We start from the raw sequence: 17,726 nt of genomic DNA, 5'->3' as shown, positions 1-17,726 counted from the left end.
GCGGAAAATTTGTTCGACGCCCTCTCAAGAGATTCTACAGGATCGCATCGTGATTAATTCCTGGTGAAAATTTTTCTCATAATTTGTATACAAATTGGAACATTTTTCAGAAATACTCAGAAATATTTGGGAAGTTTACATCTTCCCTCAGAATTTTTCATACAAGTAAATTCTGAAATATTCTGAAATTTTCTCATTTCATATTTTTTAATTTTTTAATTTTTTATATTTTATAACATTTCATCAGAAATTATACTTACAAAAAGTCTTGGAAATCTTACGATATTTCATAATTAACATATATGAAAAATTCTGAAAAAAGATATAGATTTTCTGAAAAATTCTGAGAAAAATTTTCACCAGGGATATCCAAAAGAAATTAACAATGTTACTTTGGAACTGAATCTATCAAAATAATAAGTAAAAGGAGGATGTTTTTTGCGCAGTTAAATAATTAAATTTTATTTTGTTAAATATAAATAAATCTATCAATAATAGATTTGATAGATCTGATTTTGAATCTATTAATTTAACTACTAATTATTAAACAGAATGTGAAGAAATTTATGCAACATGTAATATTTCTGACGGAAATTTTTCTCATAATTTTCACGAATTAAAATACTTTTTAAAAATACCAGCTGATGAGAAAATCTACGGGCAGTATAAATTATTATAGGTCAGTATTTCATAGTTCGTTTTTATTTGTTTTTATTCTTTATTTTTTAAAAACACCGAACATGTTCCAAATATGTTCCAATGTTGGAAATATGTTCCCAAAGTCATCAGAAAAAAATGTATTTTCTGCCAACAAATGTAAAGAGTAAAGAGCAAAAATGCTCCGAATCGTGGAGTACGACTGCACTTACATCGAGTTCTTATTTCTGCAAGTTTCATTATGTTTCCTTTTCCAGCGACTGCTCAATAAAAGAGAAACGAGATAGAGAGTTTCGGTGCAAGTGTAGTTCAACCTCACATATGATGTGGCTAGACATTTTTTTTATTACAGTACAGTAGAGAACAGTTTTGTGTACGTTAATTTCTTGATTTAATAAATTTTCCTTTTTTTCTGTTGCGTTTTCGAAAGTAATTAAGTTAGAAGATTCGGATTTCGGACATAAAATGTTTATAACGACGAAAAGAGAATTTCGAAAATTTATGGTAAACTATTTGCTTGACATACAATCGTACATATGTATATATTTTCACTGTTTAATTTTTAAGATAAGACAAACGTTTTCCGCCTATTTTCTTTTTTTGTTATGTACATTACAGATAAGTCATGGAGGGCTGGCATTAACACAGCGATTAGCTAGGTAGTAATGTTTTGTTTTCATATATTTTTAGTAATAGAGAGTAGCATCATATATTATATTTTCTTATTTTTAGGCTTTGAAATTTACATTGTTATCATTACGTTACATTAAAATTATCTGCTGTATAATTAAAATGCGTTCTTTGATATTCAAAATGCTCGCGAATATCATTTGTTTTTGTTTAATATTCAATAAACAAGGACGAAATGATTCCAAGAGCATTGCAAGCGCCAGTAGAACGCAGCTCCAGTGTTATAATTTGAATAACAATTCGAATAAAATAAAGACAGTTCAAAGTTTAAGTGTGCAGGTATTTAATTAAAGAAACGAATATTAATTATATGTCCCTGTTTCACAGGAGTACCGCCGTTTTATACGACACCACTGAATATCAATTTATGCAGATGAGTAAAGTTCCAACATTACATTTTCAAGCATCCTTACCTCGTTTACCGATACCAAAACTTGAAGACTCGTGCAGGAGATATCTGAATGCGCAGAAACCTCTGTTGAATCAGAAGGAATTGCAGGACACGTCGTCCTGCGTCTCCAAATTCCTTACCAGTGAGGGACAGAGTTTACAAAAGTTGTTACTCCAACAGAATGCAGAGAATTCACACACCAGTTACATCAGCGAACCGTGGTTCGATATGTATTTACAAGATCGCAAACCTTTGCCGATCAATTATAATCCTTTCCTAGTTTACGTACCAGAATCTGATCCGAAATATGATGCGCAATTAGTAAAAGCGACAAACATTGTTATATCATCGTTGAGATTCTTAAAGTCGTTCAAGAATAACATTCTAGAGCCAGATGTGTTTCATATGAAACCTGAAAAGTCAGATACTCCATTATTCCGCAACGTTACAAGATTGATCCCATCTCGCTTTAGCTGGTATGGCGCTTATCTGTTTAAGGTATGAATAGATAAGAAATAGCAAAATGATTATGCCAAATACTCTAAGATAAATTGATAGAAATTCGTAAAAAAATTAACAAAATTTTTTATCGTAGGCTTTTCCATTAGATATGTCCCAATACAAGAATCTGTTCAATACAACTAGAATACCCGAGTTAGGAAAAGATAGAATATTTCATGATCCCTCAGCCAAGCATTTGGTTGTACTGAGGAAGGGTCATTTTTACACATTCGACGTTTTGGATGCGAACGACTCCATTCGTAGTCCTAAAGAGATAGCTGCATGCCTAAAAATCATTTTGGAAGATGATAGACCAGCAAATAAATATCCCGTAGGCGTTCTTACATCATCAGAAAGGGATCAATGGGCACGGGCACGCTCATATTTAGTCGAAATAGGGAATCGAGAAATTCTTCAGAAAATCGACTCGGCTGTATTCGTAATGGTCTTAGATGACGAAATTATTGGTACCGACTATAACAAGCTTATTAAAACATATTTACACGCAGACGGTACAAACAGGTGGTTTGACAAGTCGTTTTCCTTTATTGTTTCTAAGGATGGCTACAGTGGAATCAACTTTGAGCATTCATGGGGCGATGGTGTCGCGGTACTCAGATACTTCCAAGTGAGCAATACATTATTTTAGCTTCAAGCATATTAAGCATCGTTAATTTAATTACCTTAAACATTTGAAAATCAGAAATGTAAAGATCTTTATCATCTTGTAGGATGTGAAAGCCGATATATCGAAAAAACCTAGATTTCATCCTAATGAAGTAGATGATCTTTCTAAAGAAAACGTAAACGTAGAGAGACTACAATTCTCTCTAGATGCGAAAAGCAAAGGTATTATCGATCAGCAAAAAGCAGATTATCAAGCATGGGTGAATCGACTGTCCATCGATTTTATGGTTAATGAAGAGTTTGGTAAGGATCATTATAAGAAGCTCGGAATAAGTCCAGATGCCATAATGCAGTTGGCATTCCAGTTGGCATTGTATATCCTAGAAGGCAAATCGGTACCAACTTATGAATCTTGCAGTACAGCTGCATACAAACACGGCAGAACAGAAACCATCAGATCTTGTACACTAGAGACTAAAGCGATCTGTGTCGCCATGACTCAGAAACAAATCGAGCTTTCTAAATCAGAGCTAAAAAAGATGATACTTGAATGTAGTAAAACTCACAACGTGCTTACGAAAGAGGCTGTAATGGGTAATAAGTTTGATTGGATTATTAGCAGATTTATAAAAAGAATACATATAAATTTGATAAAATACTTTACAGGCCAGGGATTTGATAGGCATCTATTCGCTTTGAGAAGAATTTCAGAGAACTCGGGTTCCATTAAGCCAGCCATTTTTCAAGATTCCGCTTACAATGCTTTAAATCATAATATATTGTCTACATCAACTTTATCAAGCCCAGACATAATGGCTGGTGGATTTGGACCAGTGGTATCTGACGGCTATGGAATTGGGTAAGATATTCGTGTTACGTTGCTATTAATATTGAAAATGATATAATTGTTAGTACTTTGTTGTATTTTTGGATGATTTTTTAAGAACTAATACGTATTTGTTTAGATATACGATCCAAGACAAACGTTTGGGTTCGACCGTGACGAGTTATGAAGGTAGTCATAACGCTAGTCATTATGTAGAAGCGCTAAAACATGCATTCAAGAGCATCCATGATGTGTTACATACATAAGACAAGCAATACGGTTGTGTAATTTGCTCTATACATTATAGTTATATCTTTATTTGGATGTATCTTCACCAAGATCATTGAGTTATTATATAATATTATACATTATAAGGAATGTTTATAATCATGTTGTATCAGAGGTAGGCACAAGTTGTCTTTAGAATCTTAAAGAGAAAGCAATGATGATGAATATTACCTCTGATATTAGCTCGAAAACTTTTATACAATTGTTAAATAAATATTTTTAATACTTTTGAAGAGATTGATAACTCATGTTAATTTTTATAATCAACTATTTTCCCACTAATTAACTAATGAGTAGATACATACAATTAGAATATAGAGGATAAATTATTATAGTACTTTGTATTACATACTTTACTTACATTGATAATAAAATATGTACATTAACTTATGCAAAAGTGAGCGCTATAACGCACTCAAAATGTTTAACAAAATTTACGTTGTTTTCTAACATCGATAAAAATTATAGCTTATTATAACATTTTATCTTAGCCACTTTATGTTTCAAAAGAAGTAGAATGATGCGTCCAACAATATAACAGACAATATTCACAATTATAGACACAGAAAGGATGTTAAATTATGTCACTTAGAATCGTATGAATATAATTACAGACATGCAATATACCAAATTCATATTGGTATCTGGAAAATTCTTCTGATCTCACAATGATTTTATAGATATGCAATTATTTTTCTAGAATCTCTTTTACTGATGACTAAATGTGGAATGGAACATTGTGATCCCGATAATACTCCATAACTTATTCTCTCGTAATTTATGATAGCTTATCGCCCATTTTCACTTTGGATGTCTAAAACAAAAATATGAAAATATGTTCATTGAGGTTATATTTACATATCTTGAATATCTCCAATTGTATTCATAATATGTTCATATGAACCAACTTACCATATAAATACCAACAATTAAACCAAAGAGTCCAATAGCAGAACCGAAAATCTCGACTATAAGAATTTTTACGAAAAGGGCAGAGTTAGCCGCATCAGCGAGAGCTGCACCAGAACCAACGATTCCGACCGCTATGCCGCAGAAAAGATTGACGAGGCCAACAGCTAAACCAGCACCAAACATTAAGTATCCAGACAACCAGTTCTGACTTCTGATTTCTTCATTTTTATAAGCTTCTGTGTAAGTGAATTTGTCAAGCATTCCAGATAGAACAATGGCAGTGATCAAGCCATAGATAGCCACAGCCTCGCAGAATATCACAGAAATCAAATTCTTTGTCTTGATTCTAGGTGCTTTCACACCACCACCGACGATAGACACTCCCGTCGTATGGATACCTCTAAAAAGATAAATAAATGACTTGTGTAATACAAATTTGAGTGATTCCACTCAAAACTCTAATATCTGTCTCTATCAACCAAGATTAAATTTAATCTTGGTTCAACTTACTCTTCATCTTTTCCTAGTTTTAGAATTGGGAAAAGATGAAAAATAAATTTAACTGAGATTAAACGATAATCTACATTGTTAGAAACAAGTATAAATCTAACTTACAGTGCAGCACCTACTACAGACAAAGCTACTGATAGACCTATACCCAACGTGCACCACATATATGGAGAAGTATTCGTCAAGAACCTAAATGAAAATCAAACACTTTGTTTAGGATCTTTTCGCACCAATAATTCAATAAAATGAGAAATCATTGACATAAGACAAACATGTGAACTTACCATCCAACGCTAACCTGCTCTCCTTTGCCAGTAAATACATAATACAAAACTGCAACATACATATTATATACTATATAAATACATAATACAAACACAATATATAAATATATAAATACGAAATATATTATATCAAAGAAATGTATATATATGAACTCTTTTATGCAACTCGAAGATTATTCAGTAAAATAAACGCATTTCACGAGATTGTTAGCAATCATATCATATATGAATCATTCGGTAAAATATCAAACGCACAAGAAGCTCTAACGTGTACTATAATATAAATGTGAAGCATACCCAAAATAAGAATCGTCGCTGAGGCGGTGATCGCGAATGTATTACCCAGGATATACCTCATCGTTACAAGCTTTGCCGTTCGAGTAAAGTAATATATGTAATATTCCGCGGTCTTCAAGCACAGCTGACACTCCGGGGAGAAGCCAAGTAGCCCGATAGTCCTTTCGTTTTTTGTCTAACAAATCCTAGATTCTCACATTGAAAGACTCACGAAAAGATCACGTACACCCGTCGCTGTCATGTGACGACTGTTCGTAGTCTAGTAAACCGCTAGAGATTTTTTTCTGCGGCGGGAGTGAGAAATCATAGTGAAAATTCGATAATCCTGCCTCACCTGCATTGCACCTTTTAACACTCTTTGCACCCAAAACGAGACGACATATGTGTTGCCGTTGAAAAGAGAAGGAGCAAAGATATACCTGAGTGCAGAAAAGGCAAGTAAAACAAGTGAATGCAATTACGCGCGTTTTAATGGAAATTTTAATAAAAAAAACCAATTAATTTAAATCGACGATTAAGACAACCCACTTAATTTATGCAACAATAATTGCAATATTTTCAAATGGAAATATTAATTTTTTCATTGAGAAAAAGTTAGAGACAGTAGTTAGAAATTATATAATTGTAGTTAGAAATTTTGTTGTAATTTGGTCGGCTGAACTACTTGCCAATTAACTTTTAGGTGATACCATTTTATCGATGCAAATAGAATTTTTTTTTAATAAAAAGTAAAATTAGAGATGAATTATATGTACAATTGTACAGAATTACATGTAGTTATACCGAAAATATTTTGCTTTAAATATTTAAACCAGCATTTAAATTACACACGCATATTATGAATATATCATTCATTATCCTTTATCTAATTTTTTTCATATATTAAACAACAAAAATTCTATTTCTATTTAATATTAATAAAATACAAGTATTACCTAATAAGTTTGATTACACGATCGCCTATTTTAATAATAATTGAAATAAATTTAAGTTTCTAATTTAAATTTACTTCAATTATTATTAAAAGTTATATGTTGATATATATGTTGCGAAATAATTGCAAAAAAAATTGCAACCATATACATGTAGTCTGTATCAACTATGTTTCTATTAATCAAAAGTCGCTGCAGTTGTTATTATGATAATATACATTATAAAAATAAGAGATTAGGCATTATCTCTATTATCATTCCAACAATTACCGATTTGCACGTTTCTATCGACGCGCGAAGGAGCAAGATTGATTTTATATAAATGGAATCATCGGGCGTATTTCGTAACAGGAGACGAATACATCGTCGGCCTAATTTTAGAATCCGTCGCATTCACGTTCGTTTGTGCAACGAGGAAATAGAGCCCGCGGATGTTTCGTATTAAACGCACAATCGATCAGTCTCAATAACAATTAGCGAGAATGTCTCTGACGAAACAAGGGTAAGCAGCTTCTTTTCGATCCCAGGCTACCAGGATAGCGAAAATCCATCAACGTCTAAACCTGATCTCTCGTTTGAAGTTACTTGTTGCAAAACCGGGTCGGTTCTCCGCCTAATGACAAATTCTGCGAACGGAATGTTCGCTTCCGTGACCCTACGGACTCTCGTCGCTCATGCTCTATTTCTGTCTGCGATTAAATTTACAGTGTGTTAAATTTAGATAAATGATGGAAATACGTTTGTGGCGACTTGTTTGTGATAAAATTGGAATCGCCGTCGCACGTTCGACTGATCCGCATATTTTCAGACATGTCACCTTTATATACTATTATATTAACACACGATAACTCACACAAACGCGATCGCAATGAAATTTAAAATATTTAATGTACAAAGAAACTTCAAGTATCTCCTATGATTTTCGATAATAAGTTTTTTCAATAAATAACGAGTGCACTTCGTTTTATACATGACGCGCATAATATATCAGTTTAAACATTAAACCCCTGAAGATTATTATTTTCATTGTATTTCATTCTCAAAATTAAACTCTAGCTTCTGCAAAGACAATTGTTTCTTCGAATCGAATGTATGACATAAATGGACAGTTATCTTTTTTGTTTTCGTTTTAATACATTATCTCCACAGTGTCAATTGTTCAAAATAAATTAAGAATTTACAGTTATTGCATTGTAGAAAAGTCTCATTTTTTAAAAATATTTTATATCAAGTGGAGTATTAAAAACTATTTTGATCGTTCGCCTGTGTTTTATTTCAGAAACATTTTGCTTGATGAATTTCGTCGTGTTGTGGACGACACTGTCTCGCAAGAGGAATCGCTAGCGACTCAATTCGCGAGACTATCCGCGTCGGGTGATAGACAAGGAATGGTCAGGATGTTTATGGAAATGTCCTACGTGGCAAACTTGAAACTAGACGACTCGTATGAGGGTAAGAATGACGCGCAGGCTGTGCAGCTGTACGAGAAGTCGGTTGGGACGGCAATAGAGTCCAGGGATGAGCACGCAGAGATTAGAACCTGTAATATTCTCACGCAAGCACTGTTTGCGGCCAGTGCAAACGGTAGAGTGTTTCTAGATGCGATCTGCGAGCGCGCTAGGCGCTTCTACAGTCTGCGCGTTTACGCGAGCTGCCTGCGAGACTGCGAGTGCATGCTGGCGCTTCCTGCGAGTTTCTATGACGACTCTGCGGAGAATGTTAAATACTTCGTGCAGCGTAGGAAGGAATGCCTTCAATTAGAGCGAGAATGCTTCCGAAAGTTGGAAGCCTTGTCTTCTAGGAAACGCAGCACCCGTAGAAAGACGTCGTCCTCCTCTTCTTCCTCCTCTTCCCGTTCTTCTTCCAGCGGTACGTCGCCCACCATCGACGGCAAGCCGCATAGCTATCTTGCGAGCTGCCCGGACAGCATTGAGTTGCAGGTCGATGAGGCCAGGGGTCGACACCTCGTGGCTACAAGAGACATCAGACCGGGGACTGTACTCATTGTCGATCGGCCGTTTTCCTTTAGCACGGACGCATCGGCTCTCGACAGGAATTGTTTGCATTGCCATGCCACACTTAAACTAGAAGACAGCGTTAGAATCCCATGCCGCAATTGTCAAACAGTTAGTAGAGCGCATGATTTATATTCGCGCATGCTACGCGCCATGTATATAGCGCCAGATGTGTAATTATCCATACCTTCGCCTATTAGAATTTCCATATTAATTTATTTCTTTTTCTTTTCGTGTCTTCCTGCAATTTGTACGCCACAGATTTTTCGATATAAATCTTGCCTCGCGTTCTCCAGGTGGCCTTTTGCACAGAGGTGTGTCGCAAGGAAGCGTGGGAGACGTATCATCAATATGAGTGTTCGGTATTTAATTACTTCTTCAATAATTCGTTGAACAAAGAACGACAACAATCGTCTTATCTCCTGTTAGCTTATCGCACAACGGTTATACAAGCGCTATCACTACGGAACAGAACAGAAACGACGTGCGTTTTGAATCCTGATTTCCTACGATATCACGCTAATGGTAATGCAAAAGATAAAGATAACGATATTAGCAAGGAGAGCGCGAACTTGGGATCAACGAAGACGTACAGTTCTCTGGATTATCAAACGGTGTTTCAACTAGAGACTCATTGTGCTGATGTGGAACCTCATGTAAATCTTATTCGTACTGTTGAAGCGATTTTTCTTGCGAAATGCTTGATCTCAGTACTGAACAAACTGGACGTCGTTTGCACAATGGAAACGTTCATTGCGTTAGCTGTCGCCATGTTACACCATTTGCAGGTGATTAACTGTAATGCATACGAGATTGTCGAAAATGTCCATGACGAGGCAACGCGCGTCTGGGAGCCCAGGAATATCGGTGCTGCGATTTACAGCACGGTCAGTCTCGTGAATCACAGCTGTTATCCCAACATGGTTCGCCACTCTTATCCGAACGGTAAGCGATCCAATCAGCCAACAAGCTGTACAAATTTACGAAGACAACAAAGAGATAAGCTAAGTTTTTAATAATTCTCACTTTACAGGAATAGTCGTGGTTAGAGCTCTGCGCTTCATCGGCAAAGGATGCGAGATATTCGATTGTTATGGACCTCATTTTCTCAGCGAGAGCAAATTGAACAGACGTGAGTTCTTGTGGAAGAAATATCGATTCCTATGCGGATGCGATGCCTGCAAACAGAACTGGAAATTTCCGCTACCAGAAATAATAAATTATAAGTGCATGGCATGTTCGGAACCGATAGATCTCTCGATAATAGATGCAACGAATCAGCGATGTGCCAAATGCGAGAAAATTGTTGATTTAAAGAGAATCGAGAAGCAACTTTGTAAATCGATTCAAAAGAGACTGAGTGCCATCGCGAAAATGTATCAGGGAAATTATAAAGACGCGATGCCTCTGCTATTCGAGCACGCGGACTTTGTCAACAAACACTTAACTGAACCGAACATCGAAGGTATCAAAACAGAACAATGTATCGTCCAGTGTTACAATTCTCTTGGCTCTATTTCTGTCTAATATTCTCTTAGTTGATTTATGACAATTATTTAAAGTACTGAAATAATTACTTCAACGTTTATTCTACAGCTCTGTAAAAAACGCGACACAATCCATTAAGAATAGATATATCCAGCTTTTTATTCTAGAAAAAATTGAAAAAAAATTATGCAATTAGAAAAATTAGAAAATACACGGAATAATAATTTTCAATTGCGTTCTTGTTAACAGTTCCTGAGACAAGGTTAGACTAAGTAATTAAGAAGCATATAATTCTCATGGTAAAATGCGTGATACAAAACAAGTTATTCAAGAGTGAATAGATTTTTGTATGGTAGGTGAGCATATACATCTAATGCCGAATAAAAGAGCGAACCTGAATTACTGAATTCTTGTGAATCAAATAAGACGGTTGAGCACAAATGCGCGTTTTAAGTACAATGTTATGTCTCTTTCATGCTTATACTATAAAACTGGGTGACATAATATATTAAGACCATTGCTTTTCAAAAGCGATACCTTACTTGTGTGACAAAGACAAGAATTATATACAATGATTCATCATATACATTGGTACAGTACATCCAGTTGATTAAAACACAGAGATGCAATACCTAAATTTAACTAGAATCCGGTGATGTTAAAGTTTAGGCATTCAATTACCATATGTGTGTCTCTCTAATTTCACTAATGATGTGATTTGCTTGAGTCAATGCCTGCAAAATTAGAGTAATTGGTAGAGATAAATTATTATAAAGAAGCGTATATTTAACTTTTTATGTCAAATAAAAATACCTTAAGCATGTCCGCTGTTTCTTTACGCCTAACAGCAATGTGTTCACTTTCAATCAACAAGGCCTCAGCCTGATCTTTGTACAAATGTGTGACAAGTTCACTTTGTAAATTATCTTTCACATAGTTGACTAGGAAATGCATAACAGCCTTTGGTACACTATCCTGAATAGACTTTCGTACAATATAAAAGTATGACCTTATGAGTCTTTCTGCAAACAAGAAAAGATTAAAATTGAAGTCTGTTAATATAAAACCTGTTTTACAATTGCGTAAGTGGTTATAAAAATTCATCACTCACACACACACACACACACACACACACACACACACACACACACACACACACACACACACACACACACGCACGCACGCACGCGCACGCGCGCGCGCGCGCGCACACACACACACACAGTCGAATACGAAGAATATTTGATTGTGTTTGGACAATTCTTACAACTACAATCACTTAGAACTGTACCTACGCAAGTGTGGAATAAACGTAATGTGTACGATGTTCAATATGACATATTTCTTTACCGATAATATCACAATCCCGTTGCTCACGATCGCTAAGTTTTCGGGATGTCTGTATTGGTACCGCAGGGAGTAGATTTACTGGTTTCTGTTGCGGGGATGCTTTCTGTAGTTCGATCATTGGATTCATGCTCGGATTTGGGGAGTTACTGTTTTCACGCATCCTGGTCGGAGAACCATCCGCAGAACTCGTTGACTCTGTTCTTCCCTGAAGTAGTAAGTTACTTAGCAGCCAGTGATTTTGCTGTCCTTGCTGTTCCTTAGTCTGATCAGAAACAGAGTTCATCTCATCTTGATTATTGACTGATTTTACAATCTGTTGCAAATATATTTTACTATTAATAGCAAACAGCGTAAAAAAGTTGAAATTGTTAAAACGAATAAATTGATGAACATATAAATGTTGCTAATCACATTTAAATTATCCTTGAAACACAGTAACTTTCTCAATGAATTATGCACAAAAGAAATTAGTAATAAATTTCAATAAGAATTAAATAGAGATTATTTACCGTATCATTGGTGATTATAGTACTAGATGCTGAAGTTAATCGTTTATTGTGTCTCAGGTGATCTACATCGGCATCCTTCAATAAAGATGACACAAATGCTGCATCTTTGTGAAAGTCGGGATGCTTAGTGTTAATATACGCTAATTCTATGGCAACCAAGTTCTCTACCTTTTAAAAAAAAAATTAAATCATATGAGTATAAGGAATGAATTATGGATATATAAAGAGAATGGAAATTTTAGTTTACCATTGAATTGGTAGGTGGAAGCCGTCTACGTAGTAATTGTGTAACAACATCGACGATACGTTCATGCAATTTAGGAAAACGCAGCATTTCCTGCTGCACCTCAGTGCCACAATGCTGTATTATACTTTGCATTTCTTCGTGTACAAGTTCTACGCAACGTAATGAAGGATCTTCCAATTTTCGTATTTGCCGTTTAACTAGCAGTTCAAAGGAGACTTCTGGCACAAAGAGAGCTGGTCTCGGACCAGTTGCGTTGCGAATAGCGGTCAATATGTCGACTTTACTGAGGTCTGCCAGTGGATTAATTGAATCGAGCGTTTTACCAAACGTCTCGTGAAATATATAGCAAATGCGAGCACCGCCGCACAGTTCAGTGGTTTCTATGTTCCTTGCTGTTCCCTCTATCGTAGCACAATAGCTGTTTGCAAATTTCGTGATAATTTGTAGCAGGGTTTGGCTTTTGTCTTCGACATCTCCGCCATAAGAATTAAGTAGGGTTTGATATTGCGCTACCATCGTGTTCACTCTGTTCTGTTTTAAAAAAACACAAGTTCTACCAAATTATGCTTACTTTAGTAGATTCTAGCTACATCTCTCTCGTAAATTAATTCTATTATTAATATTATTACCTTCAACTCTGGTAAACAATCCCTAATATGTTGCATAAGCAAACGATTAAGAGTTTTTGCTAAGTATGGAGTGCCATTTCTGTTAGCCAACGTTGGATATTTACGTTGCAAGAATGTGGCTTCATCCTTCAACGCTTCCTGAATGCTTTTGTTATTTATTATATCTTGCTGAGAACGATTAACTACACCAATAATACCCAGTTTAACTGGGATGACCCTACCACATAGAATATCTATGGCATCAGTTCCTTAAAAAGAAAAAAGATGTATTTAATAATTGTTGTTACAATCGATCCTGTGCTTTTTGACAAATTTGAAGAGAGAATGTAAAGATATAAAGAAGGATGAAAAAGTAAATTTACCAGCATCCATGAGATCTAATTTTGTAACGACTGCCAGCGTTCGTCTGCCATCTGGATCAACGTCTTTGCTGAGCTTCAAACTCTCACTTGTAGCCATGTCAGTATTGGCAGTGACAACTGCTAAAATTATAGAGTTAGGACTACATATATTCTTTAATACAAGCTCACGTATCTGAGACTCAATGTCCTGCGGCTGATCGCCTACTGGCACTTTTGTGATACCAGGTAGGTCTATAAGTGTCAGATTAACGACAGATGTCGAGTATATTTTAAGATTAATTGGTTCTGGACAAATTCCTTTGTTTGCCCCAGCCATTCTGTCAGTTTCTGCTTCAATTTCCATACGAATATCGTCGAAATCTTTGTAAATCTTGTTCTTTGTATGTAGAAACATTCCCCATTCCTCCAAGTCCAGAGTGCCATTCTCTGTGCTTCTGTGTTCTCGATCATCTTTAGGTGTATATACAAGTTGTAATACTAATGGACGTCGCGTGACAATACCAGTCCCTCGTGGTAGAAAAGAACGGCCCACCAAGCTTTCTATTACAGACGACTTTCCTGAACTCTGAAAAATTCAGTATTTGCTCTTATTCTATATGTATCCAACAATAGATCTTATTCGATTTTGACTCTTCATCAAGAATGATATGTAGTTTCTTTTTTTTAGCTAAACTTTTACACTTTCTATTTTCTCCAATATAGCAAGAAAGAGGAAAAAATGGAAGGTACAATAAACTTATCTGAAAAGAATAAGGCTGTATTCTCAAAAAATACTGCTTATAAAAATATATAAAAATATCATAGTATACATTTGGTATATTATAAATTTCACTATTATTTTTGTATAAAATATTTTTTCAGAATAAAACGCCAGTCTAAGACCGATATTCATAGTTTTTATTTTAATATCGTTTTAATGTAGTAATCTTAAATAATTAATACAGCTTTGTGATTAACTTACGATATCTCAGGACTGTCTTACATATAAAAACTGACTATGAATATTGGCTGGAGATTAGAATTCCTTTGAGATTGTACATCAAAGTCACATCACAATATTTTGACTTTGCTTGTCGACTGATTACACAAATAAATATGATACTCCTAAATGTATGATTCATGCATTGCAAAATATAGTATTATTTTTTCTTACTACAACACTAATGGATAGCAAGTAGCTTACAATTAACAGCTAGATTATCATTAGTTATTCATGACAAAGAAAAAAAAATATAACAATAGAACAAAGAAAATTTAAATGTCGGTTAACCAATGTTAGATCCGTTCCTTTCGATTGCACCTTCTCGCAATTTTCTCTCCTATCGAATAGAGATTTCGATCGCGCATTTGTTTAACCTTGAAAATCAGAGAAGGTAACAAAGTCCAGATGAAAGGGGCGGATTTGCCATTTGCTGTTTTCGGTTTCGTGTCAAGTGACTGCGGGCCGAACGGACACTCCGGCTAACCTGTGTGCCCAGAACGACGATCTGCGGCAGTTGTAGTACGGTAGCACCGACGGTGTTAAACACGTCCTGCAGTTTGTTTATCACAGGTATTAGGGCTTCCATGGTGCAGCGGATAGGCGACGACGAAGCTTCCGCGTCGCGTCAACGAATGAAATCAATTGGAACAGCCGTCGGTTACGAAGCCGGGTTCAATTCAAGTAACGCTCGCGTCACTTTCCTCTCCTCTCCTCTCTTCTCCTCTCCAACTTACACCTGCCTACAGCCGTTCGGCTGCGGTTCACCCAGGTTCACCCCTACATGCGTCGCGGTTCCGTGACGGAACTTGATGGAACAGACGGAAGTGGATAAATATTCCACACGCTGAATTCAATAATTAATGACGCGCTCAACGTAACTCAACGACTATAAATCGTATTTGAAATACTGACAAGATATCTACTATCCGATCATAGGCAAATTTTCGTAATCATTATATATATATATATCAATAGGGTCTCGGGGACAGTGCTGCCAGATAGTTGAAAAATTGGACGGTAGATGGTACGCCAAAAAAGCAATAGATTGGAAACTTAAAGCGGTAGAATTTTTTTTTTCAAGAAATTTCGTAAAACTGCTAGAAAATATTTAAAAAATATTATAATTGTAATACATATCGAAAACAACTCATATAAAATAGAAATATAATAAAAAGAATAACTCATATTGTTTTCTTTAATCTTTATTTTGTCTCATTGAAAATGAGTATTACAAATTTTATAAAAAGTAACAGAAAAAAATATTTTAATCTGTATAAAATAAATAATTCAAATACTTATTATAAAAATAATACAACATTCAATAATCTCAATAGTAGGAAGAACAGAAATTATAATTTATATAATTTATAATTTATATTTATAATAAAAATATATTTTTTTGTTTTCCAGAAAACAACAAAAAGAAAAAATAATGTTAATGTTACAATTTTTTACTCAACAATGCAATTGCAATATGTCTTATGCATAACAGCACCGACGAGATACTATTAAAGACCGTTAACTCTGGGCAAATTTTCAGCGGTATAAAAAGGATCTCAAGAGCCCGGAGGTAATTGAAGAATGCTAACATTATCGATAATTGATATAAATTTGCTATTATTATCATAAATATTTGGCTCATACATTATTAAATTCATGATTTTTTATTACATAAATATTTCATAAATAAATATGCATACTTATAAAGTTATAATATTCTATATATTGCAGAAAAATTACAATTTTTTCTCTGTAGTTATCATCTCTGTTGATAATCAAACTTTGATAATAGTACTGAAATCACAATTTTAAAGAAAAATCGAGTATTATTGAGTTTTAAATGCATAAATATGTCCACTAAACTAATAAATCATAAAATTAGTTCAATATTTTCAGTTTTTAACTCTTAATTACTTCAATATTCACAAGGATGCCAACTCTCGTAAAGATGTCAGTTTTTAATAGTATCTCGTTGGTGAGATAACAGTAACATTATTCAGAAAATTATAATATATGTTACTGTTATTTTGTTTTTTTCTTTAATCTTCGTCATGTAAAATACCTGCGACATCCCTAGTTAGTATAATTATTGTTAAAAAGTTAGGGAAGGCTCCGATTGCACACAGTGCATGTTGCACATATGCGTCGCTAATTGTCCAATTTAAAAATAAAATATTCTCATTGGTAAAGCAGTAAAAAATGATTAGGCACCAGCTGATATAAGTAGTGTGTGCAATTGGGATTGTAGGCAAACGGGATCCTCCCAAAAGTTACAGATTACAGAATAGACCTATTGGTGGATTCACACTGGATCCGACATGCGTACGACGTCTGCAACCAATCAGAAAGCAGAATTTTATTTGTATCACTGGCCCAGTTTCCACCGAGGATTTAAACCGGAATGTAAGAACCAACCAACTACAGTCGAGCATTTTCCTTTTCGTTTGACTGTAGCAAGAGAATTCTGATCCGGTTTAAATCCTCTGTGGAAATTGAGTCGATGATACGAAACAAAATCCTGTTTTCTGATTGGTTGCAGAGCATCGTACGACGCACGTCGGATCCAGTGTGAATCCAGCAAATGACACGCAAGTAACCTATATGACGATACTAACGTCCAATCAGAAGGATGCGCGAGATGCGCGAACAACATGGCGGATAGGAGATACCAATCTGAGTAAAATGAGTAGTACAACATAGGATACAAGTGTAGCGACTGCCACCAGAGGTCCAAAAATGAGATTCGCTCGGATTCACGAAAGCACCTCAGTCATGCGAAGTTGCTTTAAATAGAATAGCCATTTAAACTCATTCCAGGGCGTCTAAGGCAGGTCCCCACTACATCGCCTTACTGATGAGTCTAGTAGTGTGACTGAGACGAAACGTCACGGCCGACCAAACAGCTTCGAGTCTAGCCTTCTTAGTGAGTTTTCCTTCATTACCGTACATTTATTATATGTAACAATCCGCTACACAAGCAAAATAAAATAAAAAAAAAGGTAAATATAGGCCTAGCTGAAATAATAGACAGTAGGCATGGACGTATGTATGGCCGGTATGGATATGTCCATCGTTTGAACAGCTCATGAAAATACACCTCTATCACGTGATTTTAACGTCGAAAATGAGCGTCAAGAGTTTGGACAATTAATGAAAATACACCTTATATTACGTGTTTATTTTAATGCCGAAAATGAGCGTGAAAAAGGCACCTTTAATAAGCCAAACC

At 35.2% G+C, this 17,726-nt stretch overlaps 4 protein-coding genes across 6 annotated transcripts; 2 read left to right on the top strand and 2 right to left on the bottom strand.

Annotated features, from left to right (window-relative positions):
- Position 1: 1 nt before the first annotated feature.
- On the top strand, positions 2 to 4,221 carry LOC108755653 (carnitine O-palmitoyltransferase 2, mitochondrial). 2 transcript variants are annotated; one of them, XM_018498784.1, is made up of 7 exons: positions 2 to 63; positions 1,276 to 1,316; positions 1,675 to 2,236; positions 2,334 to 2,867; positions 2,971 to 3,460; positions 3,533 to 3,725; positions 3,832 to 4,221. In XM_018498784.1, the coding sequence occupies exons 3-7, from the start codon at positions 1,715 to 1,717 to the stop codon at positions 3,956 to 3,958; spliced, it is 1,866 nt and encodes a 621-aa protein (XP_018354286.1). In that variant the 5' UTR covers positions 2 to 63; positions 1,276 to 1,316; positions 1,675 to 1,714; the 3' UTR covers positions 3,959 to 4,221. The 2 variants fall into 2 exon arrangements, with proteins under 2 accessions (XP_018354286.1, XP_018354285.1); XM_018498783.1 differs by lacking the exon at positions 2 to 63 and adding an exon at positions 1,123 to 1,161.
- Positions 4,222 to 4,418: 197 nt separating this feature from the next.
- On the bottom strand, positions 4,419 to 6,300 carry LOC108755681 (V-type proton ATPase 21 kDa proteolipid subunit-like). The gene is made up of 5 exons (XM_018498831.1): positions 5,984 to 6,300; positions 5,687 to 5,735; positions 5,508 to 5,591; positions 4,893 to 5,292; positions 4,419 to 4,794 (listed from the first exon to the last, which is right to left on the bottom strand). The coding sequence occupies exons 1-5, from the start codon at positions 6,042 to 6,044 to the stop codon at positions 4,759 to 4,761; spliced, it is 630 nt and encodes a 209-aa protein (XP_018354333.1). The 5' UTR covers positions 6,045 to 6,300; the 3' UTR covers positions 4,419 to 4,758.
- Positions 6,301 to 7,197: 897 nt separating this feature from the next.
- On the top strand, positions 7,198 to 10,472 carry LOC108755652 (SET and MYND domain-containing protein 4-like). Its single transcript, XM_018498782.1, has 4 exons — positions 7,198 to 7,417; positions 8,195 to 9,041; positions 9,227 to 9,875; positions 9,964 to 10,472. The coding sequence occupies exons 1-4, from the start codon at positions 7,398 to 7,400 to the stop codon at positions 10,455 to 10,457; spliced, it is 2,010 nt and encodes a 669-aa protein (XP_018354284.1). The 5' UTR covers positions 7,198 to 7,397; the 3' UTR covers positions 10,458 to 10,472.
- A 596-nt stretch (positions 10,473 to 11,068) lies between these two features.
- LOC108755651 (dynamin-1-like protein) lies at positions 11,069 to 15,437 on the bottom strand. Of its 2 annotated transcripts, none has more exons than XM_018498780.1 (8): positions 14,982 to 15,437; positions 13,516 to 14,080; positions 13,154 to 13,401; positions 12,525 to 13,055; positions 12,278 to 12,445; positions 11,769 to 12,081; positions 11,232 to 11,440; positions 11,069 to 11,152 (listed from the first exon to the last, which is right to left on the bottom strand). In XM_018498780.1, the coding sequence occupies exons 1-8, from the start codon at positions 15,081 to 15,083 to the stop codon at positions 11,096 to 11,098; spliced, it is 2,193 nt and encodes a 730-aa protein (XP_018354282.1). In that variant the 5' UTR covers positions 15,084 to 15,437; the 3' UTR covers positions 11,069 to 11,095. The 2 variants fall into 2 exon arrangements, with proteins under 2 accessions (XP_018354282.1, XP_018354283.1); XM_018498781.1 differs by having other exon boundaries at positions 11,769 to 12,030.
- Positions 15,438 to 17,726: the final 2,289 nt, after the last annotated feature.

The sequence above is a fragment of the Trachymyrmex septentrionalis genome, unplaced genomic scaffold (genome assembly GCF_001594115.1).
Source record: "Trachymyrmex septentrionalis isolate Tsep2-gDNA-1 unplaced genomic scaffold, Tsep1.0 scaffold9, whole genome shotgun sequence".
Taxonomy (NCBI): Eukaryota; Metazoa; Arthropoda; class Insecta; order Hymenoptera; family Formicidae; genus Trachymyrmex; species Trachymyrmex septentrionalis.
This window is presented reverse-complemented; position numbering and strand designations above follow the sequence as displayed.

Excerpts from the sequence above, each read along its gene's own strand:
- LOC108755653 (XM_018498783.1), top strand. The coding sequence starts at position 1,123 with ATGTTTATAACGACGAAAAGAGAATTTCGAAAATTTATG. Across the intron at positions 3,461-3,532 it reads TACGAAAGAGGCTGTAATGG|GCCAGGGATTTGATAGGCAT; the intron begins GTAATAAGTTTG and ends AATACTTTACAG. Across the intron at positions 3,726-3,831 it reads TCTGACGGCTATGGAATTGG|ATATACGATCCAAGACAAAC; the intron begins GTAAGATATTCG and ends GTATTTGTTTAG.
- LOC108755681 (XM_018498831.1), bottom strand. The coding sequence starts at position 6,044 with ATGAGGTATATCCTGGGTAATACATTCGCGATCACCGCCTCAGCGACG. Across the intron at positions 5,736-5,983 it reads AGCGACGATTCTTATTTTGG|TTTTGTATTATGTATTTACT; the intron begins GTATGCTTCACA and ends TGTATGTTGCAG. Across the intron at positions 5,293-5,507 it reads TCTGTAGTAGGTGCTGCACT|AGGTATCCATACGACGGGAG; the intron begins GTAAGTTAGATT and ends TTATCTTTTTAG.
- LOC108755652 (XM_018498782.1), top strand. The coding sequence starts at position 7,398 with ATGTCTCTGACGAAACAAGG. Across the intron at positions 7,418-8,194 it reads ATGTCTCTGACGAAACAAGG|AAACATTTTGCTTGATGAAT; the intron begins GTAAGCAGCTTC and ends GTTTTATTTCAG. Across the intron at positions 9,876-9,963 it reads TCGCCACTCTTATCCGAACG|GAATAGTCGTGGTTAGAGCT; the intron begins GTAAGCGATCCA and ends CTCACTTTACAG.
- LOC108755651 (XM_018498780.1), bottom strand. The coding sequence starts at position 15,083 with ATGGAAGCCCTAATACCTGTGATAAACAAACTGCAGGACGTGTTTAAC. Across the intron at positions 11,441-11,768 it reads ACGGGATTGTGATATTATCG|AAAGACTCATAAGGTCATAC; the intron begins GTAAAGAAATAT and ends TCTTGTTTGCAG. Across the intron at positions 11,153-11,231 it reads AAACAGCGGACATGCTTAAG|GCATTGACTCAAGCAAATCA; the intron begins GTATTTTTATTT and ends CTAATTTTGCAG.